Raw genomic sequence first — 17198 nt, 5'->3', positions numbered from 1 at the left:
ACCAACATAGAGGCCATATAATGTGGAAAGTCACACGGCCAGAGGCAGAAGACTGCACAGAGATTACCAAATAATAAATTCCTCTGATTTTGAGCGTTAGCGCGTGGCAGATTTGTTGCAGAAATTTCTGCCACTAAAATCCATACATATGATTTTTTTTTTTTCCATGGAATTTTCTCTTTTTACTTTTTAGAGTCAGATAACAAGAGCCAAAGATTCTGTAGAAGCTGAAAAGAGAGATCTAGTTCGGACCAGTGAGCGCCGAGCCCAAGAGCTGGAACATCTTAATGGTGAGGAATTGAAGCAAAGTATTATCTTCATTTCTTCTTCACTTCCACTACTGCACCATATGCAGAACCTCAGGAACACAAAAGGGTTTAAAGTTCTGCTTCTCTTCACAAGTTTTGTCTTGCATAGAGTTGTTCAGCCTATAAAAGGCTTATAATCCGTTTGTTTCTATACTTCTACCTTATATTGAGCCCACACGGCAAATCCAGACCGTATAATATCATGTCCTATTTTTTTTTTTGTGCTCCGGGCAATACTCGGACCGTGGAAACCACGGTCGTGTGTATGGGCCAATAGGAATGAATAGGTCCACTCTTGCGAATGAATTGCAGATGCAAAAACACGTTCGTGTGCATGAGGCCTTACTCTTTTTGGACACACACGAGCTGGTAATGTTAGAAGACGCACATACTGTAACAAACTGTGCACCGGTGTCCATCACATGACCATGGACAGAGTTTTATCCACTGGACGTAAACCATGAATGTTCACAAGCCGAGATCATGAAAACCATGGGAATTAATACAGAAAATATATTGGAATATGTAATTGTATCTGATACATTAGAAGCTAAAGGAATTTTTATGCACATATAACTGAATGTATTCTTTTTGGATGGCGACTTTTGGTTGGATTCTTTGAAATTAGTGCTACTCCTGATATAACCTCAAAATATAGGAATTTGCTTTTCGTTGTGTTTAGAGTTAAGTCACGTCGTGTTGAGAAAAAAAGATTCTCGATTGTCTTTGTTTTTATTATTTAACATTGACCGTTACATAACTAGTCAACTGTTACTCGAAAATGCCTTAGAGTACATTCACATGTACCATGGTCTTCGCAGCTCAGCCAGATTTTAAAAATGACAGTGCACCAAAAATGCACTGTGAATGGAGTTCTCTAAACCTCGTACACATGCAGAGGCATGTTGATTTTTATTCAGAAACACTTTTCAGACTAAGATTAATGTGGAAGAAACTGAATTTAACATGAAGGTTCGCTTATGTGGTAGTGGCTACAGCATCTTTACAGAATAGAGTCCCATTGAGGCTCACTCAGTCTGCTGTTGGTCAGTCAGACTGAGTGGTCTCTATTTTTTGTATATTGTCTGTGTCCACTACTTTGACCAGCATTAGCACCCACTTAAATGTTTATTCATAAGACATGTTTTAGGTTTTTGTGTTTTTGTTTTTTTGGGCCAAGGGGCCATGCCCTGTAACTGATCTTCTTTAAAAGGGTTACAAACTTTTAATCGTTTGACTTGTCATAGGGACATGTCAGAAGTTTTGATCGGTGTGGCTCTCCCTCACTGATTGATAAAACAAAGCCCTCGGGTGAGTGCCCTACCGCTTGGTTTCTGATGGGCCTTCCTCGTAAAGCAGAGTGATCGATGTAAGGAGCCATAGACTTTCTGTTGAGCCCGTACACCACCCGCTCGGCTTTCTGAGGATCCGAGGAGAGCTGATCAGAAACAAAGTGGCACAGCGCTCACTCGAATACTTCTGCCGCTTTTAGCAATCGGAAGTGACCTCCGTGCTCGGACCCCCCACAGATCAAAATTCCTGACAGGTCACTATGACAAGTCAAATGTTTTTTAAAAGTTTAGTTACACTTTATGGATGATGTAACATTCCAGTGATGCTGTATATTTGCATTTTGGTTCTATTAAAACCGTACCAAGAAAATTTAAATTTTCACCAAGTACCGCATGTTTGTCCCGTTTCCTTGTACATTTTTTGTTTTTTATTTATATATGTTTTTAAATTAAGGTGACCTAAAACATCTTAATCAAAAGCTGAAAGATGCAAATGCTGCAAAGGTCGAGCTACAGTTAAAACTGGACGAATTACAGTCCTCCGAAGTGTCGATCAAAGTAAGTTATTTTGCAATACTTACTACTTACTATATTTGTGTCAGTTTAAGCAGAGTAAGAAACTGAGCTGGTGAGGTTCGTTTATGTGCCTTGGGACTCCGTTCGTGGGTTCCGTCGGACCTTTCTGTCAGTGGGACACCTGAACGGAAACCATAGGTTTCCGTTTGCATCACTATTGATTTCAATGGTGGCGGATCCGGTGCGAATAGTTTCTGCATGTCACCGTTGTTTTAAGGGTTCTGTCGTTTTGACGGAATCAATACCATAGTAGACTGCGCTATTCATTCAGTCATAACGATGGAACCCTTAAACAATGGTGACAAACGGAAACCTATGGTTTCCATTTGTTTGTGTGGATTCCGTTCATGGGTTCCCCTGACTGAAAAATCCAACGGGACCCATGAACAGTCCCAACGCAGATGTGAACGAAGCCTTAAAGTGTAGCTAAGCGTTTAACAAACTTCTGATGTGTCATAGTGACATGTCGGAAGTTTTGATTGGTGGGGGTCCGAGCACTGAGACCCCCACCATTCGCTAGAAAGAAGCCGCTGAAGCGCTCGTGTCTGTTCGGCTTTTTCCAGAAATGAATGTATCAGTTTACGGACTCAATAGAAAGTCTATGAGCCCGTTCTCCGATACATCGTCTTTCCAGCAAAAGCCGAACAGATACGAAGCAGCTGAGCGCTCACACGAACGCTCCAGCTGCTTCGTTCTAGCGATTGGAGGGGGTCTCGGACCCCCACCAAGCCAAACTTCTGACATGTCGCTATGACATGTCAGAAGTTTGTCAAACATTTAGCTACACTATAAGGGTGTTTGGACACGCCCTATTGACAGGGTTAACGTTAACGCCCAGTTGTTAATTTCTTTGTATATTTTGAGGCGGAATATCGAAGGAAAGGCACAAGGTTTTATAGGGAATACTACAGAGGAGTCAAGGGAGCTGACGGTCCTATTTAACAGAAAAACAGTCCCATTAAGAGAAAAAAAAAATACACTCTCCGTCTCAGTTAAATTGTAGCTAAACGTTTAACAAGCTTCTGACATGCCATAGTGACATGTCAGAAGTTTTGATTGGTGGGGGTCTGAGCACGGAGACCCCCACCAATCACTAAAACGCAGCAGCTGAAGCACTCCTGTGAGCGCTCAGCCGCTTCGTGTCTGTTCGGCTTTTTCCGGAAATAAATGTATTGTGTACGGGCTCATAGACTTTCTATTGAGTCCGTACACGATACATTCATTTCCGGAAAAAACTGAACACACAGCAGCTGAGCGCACACACAAGCATTTCAGCTGCTTCGTTTTAGTGATTGGTGGGGATCTTAGTGCTCAGACCCCCATCAATCAAAACTTCTGACGTCACTATGGCGTCAGAAGTTTGTCAAACGTTTAGCTATAATTTAAGGTGGCTTTACACTGAAGATAGCTGTAGGCCGAACACTTGTTTGGTTGACAGCTATTCCTCGCAACTCCAACATAAACATACACACTAGGCTTTGCCAATCGTGCTTATGTTTTTAATTAGAAGAGGGGAATATTTTGCTGCTAGACTTTTTGACAGTGGCTTATCTATTGCGGGAAGAAGGCATCGGGCATGTTGAAATTCAACCTTTTTTTACACCATAATCTGCCGTAGAGGGAGAATTAGATTATCTGGCGATCCCGTTGAAATCTACGAGTTGGACTGACATTTATGTAATGTGTATGGCCAACTTAATACTGTTCATAGACTGGACGGTGTTCGAGCTCCAGCACATGCCTGCGTTGTTTTGTATGGAGCCGTAATAGGGATGCCATAAAAGTCCACAGGGCCTCTAATGTACCTCTGTCTGCCTCTGAATACATGCAGAGGTTTTTTTTCCTGTTTTTGATTCCTTTATAAATCCAGCAGAAAGAAAAAAAATGTGCCCCATCAGACTTGGGATGTGTGAAGGTGTTCTCCCCTAGTAGCAATGCTTCAACGTGAGGATGTCCGTTCCTAAGGAGCTCTGCTACCTCTATGTGGTGCCTAAACAGGTTCTGTGTGCATGAGCCTTTAGGGTATGAAAGGGGAATAGTAACACGCAATTGTCAATTTGTCAATTTATTCCTGATTTTCCAGGAGGAAAAACACAATTCTGCATTGTGCCATTTCTCTTAGAAATAATCTTCAGAATTATTTTTTGAGAAGTACTTACTAAAATAGACCCATCCGGAGAGCATTAATGATTGTAATCACCTTACTGGTTTTCCACATCTACAGTTTGTATTTATGATCTCGGATAACCCTGGTTTCCTAGACTTTTCTGTGGCGTACATAAAATCTAAACACAACCAGACTTAAAATCTTGTTCTTGCAACATTTGGTCCATTTAAGACCCTTCCTAATATCAATGAGACCTGTTCTGAAGCATGGCAGTTTTGAATAATTTATTTTGTGCATGTCTAATTTAATCTCCATTTTACCCTGCCCTCCTAATAAGTATCGTGAGAAGCGCTTGGAGCAAGAAAAGGAACTTTTGCAAACTCAAAACAACTGGCTGAACACTGAACTGCGATCGAAAACTGATGAACTCTTATCGGTTCAAAGACTGAAGGGAAATGAAATCTTAGAACTAAAAGGCTCTCTAGAAAACAAAAAAGATGAGGTAAGTCATTTTACTGCCACGAGGAGTAAATTATGATAGAGCTTTACTCTTACAGTCCATCAACATGCTTTACTAACCTTTTCCTTCACATTGTTGGTAAGCTGTTGAAATGTGTTTTGATCTTGCAAGGTTATTCGATTAGAGGGACAGACTAAAAGTCTGAAAGCAAGCAATGAAAATCTACAGAAACAAGCTGAAGATCTAATGAATAAACTAAAAGAGGCAAGTAGAATTTCTATTAAAAGCAAAGTTCACCAATGTAATTCTGTGACAATCCTGGTCTCCGATTCACGGTAAAATGTTTGTGTAAATGAATAGGGATTATTTTGATCAAGCTTCACCTGTTTTTTGTTTTATATTTGTCAAATCACAGTTAGTGCACTGCCTGTCAAATAAGTTAAAATATGCAAAAGAATAGTGAAAACCTTTTCTAGATTGACACAAGATTTGTTTCTCGTTCATGTCATTGGGGGACTCAGATGACCTTTGGTATAGCTGCTGCCCCTAGTAGGCGCATATTAAGTAAAAGTGTTAGCTACTCCTACAAGCTATTTTCCTCCTGCATACACTGAGCGCCAACCTGTGAGGAATCCTCTGACCACAGACCTACACTGGCAAATTACCCATTACCCCTCAGTTTCCTCGACCTTTGGACCAGAGTGCATCTCCACTTCAGGAGATACCAGCTGGGGTTTTTACTTTAGAGAGAAAGCTCGCTCTGAGGAACAGGTCTCTTACTCAGATTCAACCTTGGACAAGAAGTAGCCATCCAAACTCTCCTCTATATAGTTGACAGCGTTATTACAGGGGTTAAGGATGGTCTGAATGTCCCGGGTCAGGAACCTTTCTCTTCCCAAGAAGGGTTTTCATCCTGGCAGCCCCGCCGCTCTTTCAGATCGCCACTTCACAAAGCCAAAACGCATGGGTGTCTGTTTCCGCACAACTCTGTGCAAAGATGTCCTCTTCTCTGGCAGCAGACCCTCAAGTTTCTCACTGACTAGGCAGACCGCTTTTCCTACGGCATATGCTTGCTTCTTTCAAGATCATTGCAATAGGTGGATTGAATCCAAACATTCTTATGAGGCAACCAGTTCTGCCCTACCGCTGATATTAGCCGCCTCTTGGGTATACAGCGCCACTGTCAAATGGGCAAAACCGCCATCCGTATTCTTTCTGACGATCCTGAATAACTGGTTGAAATACCTTTACAAATAAGCTTGCAGCATCGAGAGAGGCTTCAAATTACTGGGCTTGTTCTTCTGCTCTCTCTGTAGCCATCCGCTGGACACCATAAAGGAAGGATAGGGAGTACCCAATTTTGCTCCTTTGCTTCTTTTTGACCAAACTAAGTCCCATTTTTAAACCACATCCCTCCCAGCGCACTCATCCCCAGGCTATCAATGTCTACTTAAACAAGCCTAGTACGGGCTTCCCGGTTGGGTGGGGAGGGGTCAACTATATCAGGACATATGGCTCTTTCCAATGTGCAGGATACATTGGTATGCGGGGTAGTCTCTACCGAATACAAAATAGAATACGAGGGCATAGATGTAAATTTACCCTCTGTACCACAAATCTCCCCTTCCAAGGCTTCAGCCTTTGTTCTGGCCATCAGAGGGTATTCTTACCAGTACCTTTTAAAAGGAACGCCTCTGTTTTTTTTATTCAGACCTCTTCATGGTCTAAAAGAAACTAAGGGGGCGGTACATCTGAAACGCCTCATCAGATTTATCAAAATGAGGCACTTCCCGCCCTGTCGGCAGACCACATGCCAGGAGTGGGAAATTTTATTTCTAAGTTGAGAACTGACCAGAGATTGGGGCCTTTATCCCAAGGGTATTCATAGCAATCTACTCCATGTGGGGCCTTTCGGACACAGACCTCATGCTGCCCAGACTCCTAACACAAACTGCCTGTGTTTGCATTCTAGGCCCAAAATGCACGGGCAGTGGATGCACTAATAATTATTTGGACAGAATTCTCATATTTCATCCCTGCTACTTCCCTGAATCCTCAGTCAAGGCAGATGGCATCCCAGTGATTTCTCATTTCTCTATATTGGCCATGTCTGGTCTGGTAAGCTGATCTGGTCACTACTGGGTGAGGCTCTCTGCCGCCTCTCCTTTCGGGAAGAACTTCTCTCTTAGGGTAGAACTTCTCTCTTAGGGTCCACTTTTCCATACATGTTTAGCTACTCTTCGTTTAACGACATGGCTGTTGATGCTATCTCAAAGCAGGTACTTCAGGCTATATTTAAGGCTAGTATTGAGACTTTGGAAGGGAAACAGGGAAAGTGTTTTTTTTGTTTTGTGAGTTCAGGAAGTGGTATACTTTGGATACAGAATCAAATTTACCAGCCTTCCTCTAGAGCATTTTTCAGTCCGTTGTTCCCCAGTTCCTTTTTTCGAGCAATGGACTCTCTACTACTTTAAGGGGGTCTCCATTCCGGTGCCCCCGACCCAAAGGGTTTAAGGGGGTTCCACACCAATCTTTTTGTCATACCGAAACATGACCACTCATTTCAGCCCATCCTGGACCTCAAGCGTTTCAACGCACACGTCAAGGGCTGCCTATACCGCATGGAATCCTTTCGATCTGTCATCGCTTCCATGGAACAGGGAGGTTCTTTCATCAGAGGACATCCGACTCGTATCTGCTTGTCCCTGTTTGCCATACTCGATCGCTTCCTGCACTTTGCAGTGCTGTCCCATCATTAACAATTTGTGTCTCTTCCTTTCAGCCTGGCTACTGCCCCGGGAGTCTTTTGCAAAACTCAATTTGGTCGTGATGGTGCTCCATCGGACCAGGGGGGTGTCGGTCACCCCGTACCTGGCTGGCATTTGATGATTTCTCTCCACGGAGGACAACGCTATGGCTCTCCTGTGCCTTTTCGGTTAGATCCAAATATTTCCTTCCCAGCATATCGTGTTTATGGGCATAGCTTTCAACACACGGAGTCTTCCTTCCTTCCTGCACAGTTTGACACATGCCCCCTTCAGCGGGCGATCCTCTCCCGGTGGAACTATTGCCTGTACTTCTTGGATAAACGGTTCTTCTGGCGATCGCATTGTTGGTGGATCTCCTGCCCGACCTCATTCCCCGGAGGTCACTCCTTCTGGCAGATCCTCTACATGGGTGCCAGCCTCAAGGGGTGGGGAGGAGCTTTTATGAACCTCATGGTATAGGGGCTGCAATCTCCACAGGATTTCCCCCCCCCCCCTCCCCATCAACCTCTTAGATTCGAGAGCCTTTTTGTTTCTTTGCCTGCTGCACTGGAAATCTGGTGCGTGTTCAAACGGACAATGTCATAGCTGTGACATATCTCAATTGGGAAGTTGCAGTGATGGCCGAAGCCGCGAAGATTCTCACCTGGACGGAAGATCTCGTTCCTGCTATGATGGCAGTACATATTCCTTGGGTCGACAACTGGATTGTGGATTCAGTCATGAATAGGTGAAAACTGGGGGTCCCTCAACCAGCTTTGCATCGGATGTGGATCTGATGGCATCCAGGTTCCCTGCTTTAGCTTTCGATCCAGAGGCCTATGCTGTGGACCAGCTTCATTCTTCTGTACGTGTTGCCCCCTCTGCCTCTCCTAGCTCTGCTCCTCCGGCTCAAGGATGACGGCATTGTTGGTACATTGACCTAATCTCCCTGCTGGCCGACATCCTGTCAGCCTTGCTATCTTTTTCTCGTGTGGCTGTTGAGGCCACCGTTCTGGGGGCTCGTGGTTTGTTGGAGGGTGTTAGTCTCACTTTTTCTCAAGGCTAGGAAGACTTCCACAGCCTGCATTACCATTGTACCTGGAAGTCGTGTGTGCGTGCGTGCGATTTCCTTTCTCCAGGGGTGCATGGATCAAGGTTTCCCCTTAGCCCCCTGAAGGGACAGATGTCAGCGCTTTCCATCTTGTTCGGTTGCTTTTTGGCATCTAAGGTTGATGTAAAGACTCTTCTACAGGGGGTTGCTCACACGGTTTCCTCTTATTGTCCTCTGCTTCCTTATTGGGATCTTCAGATTCTGCAGTCCGCTCCTTAAGTGTCCCTTTGCCTTCTTTCCTGGAAGGTGGTTTTTCTGGTAGTGGCGACTACAGTCTCTGAATTGGCAGCTTTGTCTTGCCGCTCTCCATTCATGACTCTTCATCAGAGCAAGGCAGTGCTGAATGAGGACTTTGTTCTGCCTTCCTTTTGTCAATTTGCTAGTTTATCCTCTCGGAGGGACCCAGGAAGGGGTTGGTGGCCACTATGGGTCGATGTATTCTGATGGTTGTTCTTGATGCTAAACCGGTTCAGAGAGAGGTTCCCCTTGTTCAGATCAAGGCCCACTCTACCAGAGCAGTTGGGGCTTCCTGGGCTGTGTGCAATCAAGCTTCTGCTCTTTAGGTGTGCAAGGCAGCTACCTGTTTTTCCTTACACACTTTTGTCACATTCTGTCAGGTGCACACATTTGGCTTGGCAGGTTCTTCCCTGGGTTGCAAGGTTCTGCAGGCATCTGTCAAGTCGTTTACTGTCCTTTTATTACGTTCCCACCCCTGGGGACTGCTCTAGGACGATCCACAGTCTGTGTTCCTCATTGAGTTCTCACCGTTAACTACTTTCCTCGTTCAGTTCATTGGGAACACGGCTCCTATCCATTGTGGTTCAAGGTATTTTTCACGGTTGTCAGTTTGGGGGTTTCTCCTCTATCGTTTTGACTTGCCTTTTCTACCTTGTATCTGCTTCTACTTCTTCTTGCGGACAGACTGAATAGCTGTGTCCTGTAGGTGGGGTATATCCTGTAGGAGGGGGGGACACCTTTTTTAACAGTGTCAAGCCAACTAGTTGCAAAAGCATATACCCTGTGGTCTGTGTCTCCCAATGAACTGGACGAGAAGAGTATTTTTCTGTCGAGTACTCAAATTCCACCCCCCCCCATTTATTAAAATTTTTTATTTTTTTTTTTGCTTTTTCAGGCAAAGGAACAGCAAGCAAGTGTGGAAGAGAAGTTTCATAATGAACTCAAAGCCAATATTAAACTCGGTAAACTCTACAAGGTAAGACGGTACATTTTGAGGCCTAATCAAAAATGATGTTTAGAAATCATTTGAACAAACCCCTTTCCACATACGCTGTTAGGACATCTGGACATAGTGAGAGGGGGGGGGGGGGTCCCTCCTCAGCCAGGGCCAAGAGCGTTCAAAGGAGTGGATCCTGATCTGGTGTACATAACACAACCTTGCATTGGTGATTAGAGGAGCAAGAGCCGCGTTGATGAGCTGATTAAGGCAGCTTAAACCGTACCTCCCGATTTTTCACGGGCATTTTGTAGGAAAACCAATCGTTTTTCTAAACTTGTATTACCCGTTTCTGCTTCTAACTATAGCATGGACTGACTATAGTCCATGCTGCCGGCGGCTCATAACTCTGCAGCAGGAGAGTCTATGTTTCCTACTGCCGAGTTATGAGCTGCCGGCAGCACGGACTATTAACCGTCCATGCTGGAGTTAGAAGCAGAAACCATAATAAAAGTTATTTAGATAAACGTTTATTGTGCACACCCCTGGTGGTGTCCAGCTAAAACAATCCTGTTTAAAATCTTCTACTGGCCTTAAAGGGGTTTTCCGATTTATTTAACAAAATTGGCCAATGTAGGAGGGATGCAAAAAAATTGCTTCGGTCGTTCCAGCGCCGCCCCTTCAGTTCCTCTCTGCCACTCTGTATTGATGTAGCCGCAGCAATGAGGTGCTTCTGTACCCACGTGATCGATGCAGCCAATCCCTGCTCTCAGTGGGTATATGACACAGGAGTGCTGAGGCCAGTGATTGGCTGCAGCGATCACGTGGGTATAGGTGCACATCGTCGCTTCAGCTATGTTACTAAACAGTGGCAGGGAGCAGCAGCGCTGGAACGACTGCGATCTGAGGTAAGTAATAGCTTTTTTTTATTAATGTTTTTTTATTTTTTATTTTTTTTGTACATCCCTCCTACATTGGCCAATCTTTTTAAATATCTTAAACTCCTTTTTAAGATTTTTTTTACCTTGGCAACTGTAGAAAACTGATTTACTTAATAAAAATATTGTCTGAATAGTTTATCATTCTGTAGGAAAGATTGACAAAGAATTTTTTTTTTCTCCAGAGTGCTGCTGATGATTCTGAAGCAAAGAGTGTAGAATTGACAGGGGCAGTGGAGGAACTGCATAAACTCCTTAAAGAAGCCGGTGACAGTAAGTATCAGTCTGTACAATCCTTGCTCAGACTACTTTCATAGTGTCACTCCACCTAAATGTGTTTTCTTGGGGTCTTGTGGGTCTTCGGGTACCAATTATAATAAGTAATACAGTTGTGTTTTTTTGTTTGCTTTTCTTTAAAGATAACTCCTCTCTCCACGATCAGCTGGGAGAAATGGAAGCTGTGAAATGTCAAGTTGAGAAAGACCTTGGTGAAAGAATCTGTAAACTAGAGCGAGAACTTGAGAATGCTAATGATTTGCTTTCTTCCACCAAGCGAAAAGGTATTCTGGAAATGCTGTAAAATGTATATTTATTGAGTGTCATTGATAAATTCAGCAGAACTTTTTGAAGCATTCTGTAACATTTTGTTTTTTTAAACTTTTTTGTTTTGTAGTTTGTAGGATACAAAATACAGTACTAGACGATGGAGATGTATTTTTAAGTGCTAGACTTCTGTTGAGAATGCTGCATCTTCTATACCTTCAAGTTATTTTTGTATCACACGGCGCAGTTACATGTTTTTTGTTTCGACTTTTCCAAAATTGCAGCAAAACCGGTGTGCGGTGACTAATGGACAGGACAGTTTCTTTATTGAGGTTTCCGTTCTGTATTTGACTAACGTTGCTGCTCGAATAAAAATGACCAAAAATCTTGATGCCATGCGATTCCGTGTACTATTGATTGTATTATTGAATAGCAGAATCACTAGTTTTGGATTGCTGTACTTTTTAAACTCTGTTTTATATTAAAATACCTTACAGTATTTTAATAGAAAATGATCTTTGCTGTAAGTGGTCCCTATATGCCTTATAGTCCTTCCCACCCCATTTATTTTTATAAAGGACACCGTTTCATCTTTGTGCGTTTTTTTTGCTAGATAGTATTTATTTTCTATGTGTCCTTTCTTTAATCGTTCTGCTCCCAACCTTCTGTCACTTGTATTGTTCAATTAAAGTATAGTACAGGTTTCGGAATATCACACATTGTGGGGGATTTCAGAGCGGAGGCGATTTTTATAATAATCAGAACTAACCTTTGGTTACTCCTCCTGTCAAAAGCTGCTTAATAAAGGTCGTAATAATTTGGGTTCAGAACCTCACCATTTAATGCTCACTTCAGTGTTTTTTTGTTTTTTTTTCCCAGGTGTGATGTTGAGTGAAGCAGAATTAACTGCAATGTCCCCAACCGCTGCTGCTGTGGCCAAAGTTGTGAAACCAGGAATGAAATTGACAGAGGTAATGTGTTCTCGCCTTGTTTTGATTGTATTCATATTGTGTGGTAGTAAGGTGTGTTATTTTATTTTTTATTTTTTCTCTTGTTAGTGGACATAAATATGTAAATACCTTCCACGTTTCCCAGCCCTAAATTCAATTGTTCTATTTGGGTCCACATATCTATCTGACTTCTATTCTGGAATCCGTAGGATACAATGACACTAATTTAGGCGGTCTGTCTAAAATTAGGGAGTTTAAGCCACAGTGGTCTCCAGCTGGAGGATGTGTAGAAGGAATTCAATAAGAAACTTGTAACTCCATTGGGAAGAAGGCTGGACAGTGGGGCATATAGCAGACCGTTTGGAATCCTTATATGTACCGGGTGAAGCTTGTGCCGCTGGACTTTATGGCAGCTTGCTTAGGCTATGTTCACATGAAGCAGATTTGCTGAAAAAGTTTCTGCTACTGAAAATCTGTTCTATAAAGTTGAATGGGGTTATTTCTGCAGCCTGTGCGTGGGTTTATGAAGGCCCCATTGCACTGTAGTCTTCAAATATGTTATTCTTTCCAAAGCCAAAATAGTACTACAGTTTGAGAGGGACCGGTCACGAAAAGATAGTTGGCATGGCCTGTACAGCAAGTTCCACTAGTAGAACCACGTTTCCACTGCCTCCAACATCCACCACAAGTTGTGAAATGTGGACGTTTACCTTGTGGTGGTGTCTGGTGCCCTTTTAACCCCTTATCGCATCTTGACGTAAGTGCACTTCATGGTTCGGGGGTGAATGTATGGAGCGCGCTCACGCGCTGAGCGTGCTCCATACCCTGTCGGTGTCAGTTGTGTATGGGTATGTTCACACAACCTATTTTCAGTCGCTTTTCTAGACTTAAACGTCCCGAAGAACGGCTAAAAATGTGGGGGCTGAATGCCTACAAACATCTGCCCATTGATTTCAATGGGGAAAACGGCATTCCGTTCCCATGGGGTGTCTTTTAGCGGCCGCGTATAAAAACGCCTCGTAAAAAAGTGCATGTCCTTACTTGAGCCGTTTTTGCAACCATTTGTCATGGACTCAATGGAAAAACAACTGTAAAAAAATGGCTGAATTATTAGGGGCTGTTTTCCCTGAAAACAGCTCCGTATTTACAGCCATTTTTTGTTAAGCGTGTGAACATACCCTATTACAGCTGACACCTGGCACTAACTGCCAGGAACAGCGATTGGGCTGTACTTGGCCGTTTAACCCCTCAAATGCTGCGGTCAATCACGACCGCAGCATCTGAGGTGTTACAGAGAGGGGCGCCCCCCCACTAACAGTTCATTGGCAGCCCCACAGGACTGCCTTAAAGGGGTTGTCCGAGATTAATTTTTTCAGTAAATTTAAACACACATTGCACATATATACAGTTGAATAATATACTTACCCGTGCAATCTTGCTCCTGTTCTCCGCTCTGGCTGTTCTTTTCTTCGGGTCACATGACTTCTGACGGCACTTTTTCAGGCTCCTCCACTGTCGTGTCGTGATCACATGGTCTCGCCCCAGAGAGACCTCGGATGGGATACGACACGTCACTGGTGACGTGTCGTTTCGGCGTGTGCTGGTTGATTACTGCCCGCCCAGCCTATGTAGATTTTCACTGTGAGCGCGCCTATGCGTGTTCACAGTGAAAAAGGAGGGCAACTGCGTAGGACTAGCCCAGTCTACGAGGTACAGTGGCAGCATCGCCACTTTTAGATCATACGCTGCCAAAGCCTACATATAGTAGGCTTTCATAAGGGATTATTCAACACGCGCCGCATGCAGCAGGGTGTGGCATGTGCCCCGGGCGCAACTAGGTGGTAGGGAAGGGGGGGCGCCGAAGAGCAGCTGATCGCTGCTGACTGGCGCCCCGTATGTCAGACACCTGCAGCAGCTTTAGGAAGAGCCAGGAAATTACAGCGTTCTGACTGGGGTCTGTGATGTCCAGGGAGTGGACCAGTCCGGTCACCTTACCTGTCACCTGACCTCACGTCAGATGACTCAGGTCAAGGGACAGGTCCACTCCCGTACTGCAGCCTTCCAGCTCTGCCTCTACTCTGTGCTCTGCTGTTACACACGCCGAGAAGCAGAGAGGAAGCTCCGCCCACAGCCCGTCCTGACCTGTGATGCTGTCAGCAAGGAGACATGGTGAGTGTCTGTGTGTGTAGTGTGTATACAGTGTGTGTCTCTGTTTGTATGTGTGTGTGTGACACAGGACGAGCATGCTAAAGACTAGTCTAAACGGCGGCTACTTCGCGCATTAGGACGAGCATTCTCGTCCTGTGTGACAGCCGTCTCCATGCACGATTGAGTGCAGGGCAACGGCTGTAATACACAGCGAAGACAAACCTCTTCTCTCCACCGTTAACCCCTTGAATGCCGTGATAAAAGATGATAGCGCCGTTCAAGGAGGGGGGGGGACTGCGCTTTGATCGCGTCACAGAAAATCCCTATGACGCGATCAAAGCCCATAACTTGTATGGCCAGATAGCCCAGTGTCCATTGAAGGACCCCAGGGCTGTCTGAACATATTTCCTGTTAGGGTATACTGAGGTATGCCCTAACAACTGCCTGTGTACAATCAGTAACAGGCTAATGTACTGGCGCATAGATATATGCCAGTACATTAGTTAAAAAATCAAAATGAAAAATCCCTTTATGGGATTAAAAAAAAAAAGTGACCTTTAATTTAAAAAAAAGTCTCAAAGCATGAAATAATATACATATTTGGTATTGCCACGACCGTAACAACCTAAACCAAAAAATTTATAACCTTATTTATGAACGCTGTATGGTGTAAAAAAATACATTTGATATATAATTAAAACTGCAGTGGAACTTTTTTTTTCTGTATTTTCGCCAAAATAAAAATTTATATAAATTAAACGATAATGTATTTGTACCAAAAAATGGTACCTACATAAAGTACAACTCGTCCCGCAAAAAAACAATCTAATACAACTACATCGTACAAAAAATAAAAGTTGAGCATCGGGATGCAAAGAGGGAAATCTAAAAAAAATTGTTCTGTCCTCAAGGCCAAAATTGGCCGTGTCCTTGACTGGTTAAGCGGCAAGGTGGGGACCTACACAATATTAGGCAGGCGGTTTTAATCTTATGGCTAATTGGTGAACCACATCACGTGTAACACATGGTGGAAGCATTGTTATGGCAAGGGCATGTATGGCTGCCAATGGAACTGGGTCACTGGTGTGTATTGATGTAACAGCAGATAGAAGTAGCGGGCTGAATTTTGAAGTGTATGGGGTTATACTTTAGTTTCAGTTTCAATCAAATACTTCAAAACTGATAGGACGGCGCAGCACAGATGGATAATGACCCAAAATACACTGCAAAATCAACCCAAGAGCTCTTCAAGCAAACCATATTCTTTAATGTCCAAGTCTGTCACCTGATCTCAACCATATTGAGCATTATCTTCACTTACTGAAGACTTACTTGAATTAAAGGACAGGTGTCGCAAAAAAAATTTTTTTTTATATAAATTTGCTTTTAGTGTTTAATGAAACAATTTTTTATTTATTTGTGTTACTTTTTTTTATTAACTTTTTTTCTTCTCTATGGGGGCTGCCATTTTTTTTTTTTCATTTCTATATGTCTATTAACGACACATACAGAGATGGAATACGGCACATACATCCACATAGAGAATGCGAACGGGAGCCGTTCCATTCACTATAGTGTACGCCGTCTGTGTGGGAACGGCGCATGCGCCACTCCCACACAGTCCAAATGGAAGGTCTTCGGCCGAGCGACATCCGGCGCCATTTTCTTGTGGACCGGAAGCCGCGGCCGGACAGTAAGATTACTACTTCCGGTCGCGGCTTCCGCACATGTGTTCTGAAGCAAGCACTAGGAGCCGAGGGAGCGGACGGTGGGAGCGGCGGCGGCAGGAGCAGGTAAGTTATGTGTGTGTTTCTTCGTGTTTTACTGTGTGATTACCACTGTATGTAAGCCTACTACACTGTGTATTCGCTCAAAAAATGGCAGCACACAGTGTAGGAGGTTTGTACATTCAATCCCCTCCTTTCTCCTGGCACTAGCAAGGATAAAGGAGGGGGGATTGTTTGAGGACGCTAGAGCGAGTGTGTCTTCTCAAATTTTGCAGCATAAAGCAATGAGGTTGCTTTACCACATGCCAATGCTGCAATTTTGGGAATTGCTCCCTCTAGTGACCAGCACATGGAAATGTTATAAATTAGAATCTAATTTATAATATTTCCTGACTTGTGAAAAAATTAGAACAATGTTTAATAATTTATATACTAACCGTTTAACATTCCTTTAAGGGAATGTGTCGCTAGATATATATATATTTATATTTTTATTTTTTTTCAGTTAAACAGTTAGTATATAAATGATTACACATTGTTTTAATTTTTTTCACAGGTCAGGAAATTTTATAAATTAGATTCTAATTTATAACCTTTCCATGTGCTGGTCACTAGAGGGAGCAGTTCCCAAAATTGCAGCATTGACATGTAAAGCAACCTCATTGCTTTATGCTGTAAATTTGGAGTAGACACACTTGCTCACACAATCCCCCTCCCTTATTCTGGATAGTGCCAGGAGAAAGGAGGGGGTTGAATGTTCAAACCTACACTGTGTGCAGCCATTTTCTGAGCGAATGCACACCGTGTAGGAGGATTAGATACAGTGGTAATCAGACAGTATAACACTAACATACACACACATCACATACACAAACATAACTTACCTGCTCCTGCCTCCGCCCTGCCGCTCCTAGTCCTTGCGTCTGCGCTGCCTTCAACATATGGCCGGAAGCCGCGACCGGAAGTCGTCATCCTACTGTCCGGCCGCGGCTTCTGGTCCACATGACCTTCCTTTTGGTCTGTGTGGGAGCGGCGCATGCGCTGTTCCCACACAGATGGCGTACGCTATAGTGAATGGAACGGCTCCCGTTCGCATTCTCTATGGGGATGTATGTGC

The 17198-nt window shown here is 43.7% G+C and overlaps 1 protein-coding gene across 2 annotated transcripts in view; it reads left to right on the top strand.

The window, feature by feature from the left end:
• The window catches only part of TPR (translocated promoter region, nuclear basket protein), a 117980-nt gene that overhangs the window by 13415 nt on the left and 87367 nt on the right, over positions 1 to 17198 (top strand). For both annotated transcript variants that reach the window (XM_075833453.1, XM_075833452.1), the window contains exons 4-11: positions 194 to 290; positions 2055 to 2158; positions 4621 to 4785; positions 4915 to 5007; positions 9734 to 9814; positions 10899 to 10986; positions 11133 to 11273; positions 12136 to 12227. In XM_075833453.1, the coding sequence (XP_075689568.1) occupies positions 194 to 290; positions 2055 to 2158; positions 4621 to 4785; positions 4915 to 5007; positions 9734 to 9814; positions 10899 to 10986; positions 11133 to 11273; positions 12136 to 12227 (861 nt within the window). The remainder of the gene's footprint in view (positions 1 to 193; positions 291 to 2054; positions 2159 to 4620; positions 4786 to 4914; positions 5008 to 9733; positions 9815 to 10898; positions 10987 to 11132; positions 11274 to 12135; positions 12228 to 17198) is intronic.

This window comes from Rhinoderma darwinii, chromosome 7, assembly GCF_050947455.1.
Source record: "Rhinoderma darwinii isolate aRhiDar2 chromosome 7, aRhiDar2.hap1, whole genome shotgun sequence".
NCBI classification, from domain to species: domain Eukaryota; kingdom Metazoa; phylum Chordata; class Amphibia; order Anura; family Rhinodermatidae; genus Rhinoderma; species Rhinoderma darwinii.
The sequence above is the reverse complement of the archived record's forward strand: the minus strand, read 5'-3'. Positions and strand labels throughout refer to the sequence as shown.